This window comes from Helianthus annuus, chromosome 4 (genome assembly GCF_002127325.2).
Source record: "Helianthus annuus cultivar XRQ/B chromosome 4, HanXRQr2.0-SUNRISE, whole genome shotgun sequence".
Taxonomy (NCBI): Eukaryota; Viridiplantae; Streptophyta; class Magnoliopsida; order Asterales; family Asteraceae; genus Helianthus; species Helianthus annuus.
Genome location: NC_035436.2, coordinates 205369306 through 205374029, shown reverse-complemented (window position 1 = coordinate 205374029; position 4724 = coordinate 205369306). Strand labels below are relative to the sequence as shown.

Below are 4724 nucleotides of genomic sequence, written 5' to 3'. Positions count from 1 at the left end.
CTTTCGGAAGAAGAAAAATGGGTTTTGTCGGAAAATAGGAAAATTATTAAAGAGATCGACGACAGAAAAAGAGCAGACATTAAACAAAAAGCGCGATTAAAGTGGGCCATTGACGGTGACGAGAACTCAAAATTTTTTCACGCTATGGTCAACAATAGGAAAGCATCGAACAACATCCATGGCCTTTCTATCGAGGGGGAGTGGTGCACCAAACCGGTTAGAGTTAAAAAAGAGATCTTTAATTTTTTCCGGGACAAATTCAAAGAAAGCAATATGCAAAGGCCGCCGTTACAGTGCAATAATATTAAAAGGATTTCTATAGAGGAAGGTAATATGTTAGTTGAGCCGTTTTCTGAGACTGAAATCAAAAATGCTGTGTTCGAATGCGGTGACGATCGGGCCCCTGGCCCGGATGGGTTTAACTTCAGATTCATTAAACACTTTTGGGAAATTTTCAAAGAGGATTTTAATAGAATTTTTGATTGGTTTTTCAATCATGGTGATATTAGTGATGGTTGTGGTGCGTCTTTCATTGCTCTAATTGCCAAAATTCCGGACCCGGTGTCGCTCAATAACTATAGGCCAATCAATTTGATCGGAGTGATTAGTAAGGCGATCTCTAAAGCTTTGGCGAATAGGATGAGATTGGTCCTGGAGGGTGTTATTTCGGACTCCCAATCGGCTTTCCTTAAAGGCAGGTACATCCTAGACGGTCCCCTAATCATCAATGAGATCATTTCTTGGATTAAAAAGAGTAAGAAGAAAGCGTTTTTTCTTAAGATAGATTTCGAAAAAGCGTACGATAACGTAAATTGGAACTTTGTGTTAAGTATTTTATCCCAAATGGGATTTCCGGAGCGGTGGTGTAAGTGGATAAGGGGTATTCTCAAATCTGCGTCTTCGTCGGTCCTTGTTAACGGGGCGCCTACGTTTTTATTCAGATGTGGTAAGGGTATGAGGCAGGGAGATCCGCTCTCGCCCTTCCTTTTTCTAGTGGTTATGGAGGCTTTGTCGTGTATGATCAATAGTGCCAAAAATGCTGAATTAATAAATGGCATTGTCACTCCTAACGAAGGGCCGTCCTTGTCCCATCTTCTTTACGCGGACGATTCTATTGTTATGGGTGAATGGGCAAAATCTGAAGTGGTTAATATTGTGAGAGTGTTGCGTTGTTTCTACATTTGTTCAGGCCTTAAAATCAACATTGACAAGTCCAACCTTTATGGTATCGGCGTGGAATCGAACGAAGTTTCAGAAATGGCTAATGTGGTGGGTTGTAAGTCAGATTTTTTTCCTTTTAAATACCTTGGTCTAAAGGTTGGGGCGAACATGAATCGGATCACCAATTGGCAACCGGTGTACGATATCTTTCGCAATCGGCTGGCTAGTTGGAAATCTCATCTGCTCTCGATTGGTGGAAGGGTTGTTATTATCAAATCCGTGTTGGAAAGTTTGCCGTGCTATTACTTCTCTTTGTACAAAGCCCCGAAGAAGGTTATCTCAGATTTAGAGTCAATGGTGAAGAAGTTTTTATGGGGAGGATCGACTGAAGAAAAAAAGATGCACTGGGTTAAATGGGGATTGGTGTCGACGCCTAAAAAAGAGGGAGGTTTGGGTCTCAACAAGCTTTCCGATATTAACCTTTCTCTTTTGTCTAAGTGGGGGTGGCGGTTTAAAACGGAGAGCAACAGTTTATGGCGAAAGGTTATCGACGCCTTACACGCAACTCGGGTTGGGTGGGATGGTTTTCCGATTAAGAAATCCTTGAATGGTGTTTGGAAGAATATTGTAAAGGTGCTGAATTGTGTCAAAGTTGGGGACCTCGCTCTTAAAAACCACATTAAGGGAGACATCGGGAATGGAAACAGTATATCGTTCTGGTTGGATTCTTGGATCACGGACCAGCCCCTCAAGGTTCTTTTTTCGGATCTCTTTCGCTTGGAGGCTGTTAAAAAATGTATTGTTGCTGACCGTGTTATAAGTAATGGGTCGGATGCTCAATTCTCGTGGAACTGGAAGGAAGACCTGGCGGTTTTAGGCTTGTCTGATCGATTTTTGCAGCTCAGCGATTTGGTGGCGCAGGTTCGGTTAGTTGACAGAGCAGATAAGTGGACTTGGTCCCCTCAGCACGACGGTAGCTTCTCTGTCCGATCGGTCAAATCTTTGCTTAATTCTGTTAGGACCTCGGACAATAATTTCGTCATGGAATGGTGTGATTGGCTCCCGGATAAGTGCAACATTCACATTTGGAGAGCGGAAAAAGAAAGAATCCCAACTAGGCTCGCCTTAAGGAAAAGGAACGTTTTTTTCGAAGTCTCAAGTTGCCCACTATGCTCCTCGGCTGATGAATCGGCTGAACATCTGTTCACTGCTTGTTCTACTTCCGCGGTTGTTTGGAACGGTATTAGTATATGGTGCAAAATCCCTTTCATTTATGCATTCACGATTCAAGATCTTCTCGAACTCCATAAGACTCTTTCAGTTTCGGTCAAAAAAAAGGAGGCTATTCACGGAATCGTCATCTTAGTTTGTTGGTGTCTCTGGCGCGCGAGAAATAAGTTCATTTTCGAAAATATCCCGGTCAGGATTGATAGGATTTTGAGTGAAGTTAAAGCCTTAGGTTTCTTATGGTTTTCTAACAAATCTAGATATAAAGGTATTAGATGGGAAGAATGGATGTCCTTTGTAAATATGTAAGTTGTTTGTTGTTTGGGGTCGGCCCGGTTTGGGTCGGCTTGGTGTGAATGAAGTTTACTTTTCAAAAAAAAAAAAAAAAAAATGTGTGGACTCCAAGCCCATGTGCATTGTCAAAAGTCCACGTGGCCCCTAACTCCTTTTGCCGTCAGATAGATGATGTTGATGTGATTCTTTTATAATAATTCTAATTAATTTAGTCAATCTCTTGTAATGTTTGTCTGTTTTTGTTTCTTTCGTTTTCGGTTGTAGTTTTCCCAATCTTTTGCTGGCTCTTTATATATATATATATAGAGTTAATTGCTCGGATGGTCCCTGTGGTTTCAATTTTTTTCACGTTTAGTCCCCACCTTTTGAAAATAGCAGGTATGCTCCCTATGGTTTGTCATTTTGTTACTCGGATAGTCCCCGAGTAGATGTCAGTTAGTTTGAAAATAGCAGGTATGCTCCCTATGGTTTGTCATTTTGTTACTCGGATAGTCCCCAGAGTAAATGTTGGGGGACTATCCGAGTAACAAAATAACAAACCTAGGGAGCATACATGCTATTTTCAAAATGTAAGGACTAAATGTGAAAAAACGTAAAACCACAGGGACCATCCGAGCAATTAACTCATAGATATATATAAAGTGTTGTTTGCCGTTCAAAAAAAATAATTCTAATTAATTCACCAAAGATGGATGGCTGCCAATCTTTTTACCTCTTCACATGCAGCTTGTGTCCCATGAATTAGAATTTAAAACCCTTTAAATGTCATCCCAAAAGTCAAACGTGTACTCCAAATTATATGTGCCGTAACCTACGTTTAAAATCCGTAGGCTACGGTTTATTCTTTCTGGAACTTTTTGTAATGCACAACGTATGCTACGCTCAAACATCATAGGTTACGTTCCAAAGCTGCTGTACATTGTTTATTCACCATACATCAACCGTAGGCTACTGTTGAATAGCTATCACTCAACCCGAACACTCCCGATCAATGTGATTTACCTTGCTTATCATATTCGAGCGTTCTGCATCATCTCCTCTCGCTCCAACTTTACCGAATTAAGCCGATTAACCTGTAAAACCAGATACTTGCGTAGTTAACATACTCAAAGCATATAATTACGTAAAGGACAATAAATCACACAAGATAAGCACGTTAACACTCGGGTTTCATACTTATTAAAATATTGATTTTTGAAATGGATCATAGGGTGGCTTGCTTTTGTTGCCTATATATACTACACTCTCATTTTATCAAGTCCTCACAAGAAGCAATACATATATTTAACCATGGCTACTACTTCTCATATGTCTCTCCTCTTCCTCCTCCTTGCCCTTGTAGCACTCACACCTTCCACCACCTCAGCTGCTGCATCCCCAAACCCAAACGTATTAAACTTACACCAACTTTTCCAACTATTTGGATTTCCGCTCGGCCTTATACCTGATCCCATCGACTCTTTCACTATAACCCCTGCAGGCCTTTTGCCATCCACCTTCGACTTCACCATCCGCTTTAAGGAACCATGTTACGTACAATTCGTATCCCTCAATTACTATAACCCGGTGTTTACCGGAAAGATCACCTTCGGTAAAATTTCCGGGATGAAAGGCCATAAGGGTCAATTCCCGACGGGCGAATGGATAGATATGTACGACGTCACAATGGTTGGCCAAAACCTCTACTTCACATTTGCTACTGCAAATGCAACGGTTGATAGATCGTTTTTTGAGGAGATTAAGACTTGCACATATGGTCCTCTTCTTCCTGCTGATTAGTTTAACGAACTCATCTCTCAGGTATTACTATTTTTATAGGTTAGAAACTCGTGTATTATAATAATTCATAAAGATGATATTATGAAAAACGTAAAGTTAAAGTTAATTAAAATACAACTGTGCATGTAAATCGGTTGTTTCAATTATGTTTTTTTTAAATGGTACGTAGTCTAACTGTATCTTCTCTACAGCTTCTAATCAGTGCAGAATAAGTTGGTGATCATGGATGTTTTGAGACTTTTGAAGTTGGGAAGTCTGGGGAC

At 40.5% G+C, this 4724-nt stretch overlaps 1 protein-coding gene across 1 annotated transcript; it reads left to right on the top strand.

The window, feature by feature from the left end:
• Positions 1–3972: 3972 nt before the first annotated feature.
• LOC110938169 lies at positions 3973–4461 on the top strand. The gene has a single exon (XM_035989542.1). The coding sequence runs from the start codon at positions 3973–3975 to the stop codon at positions 4459–4461; it is 489 nt and encodes a 162-aa protein (XP_035845435.1).
• Positions 4462–4724: the final 263 nt, after the last annotated feature.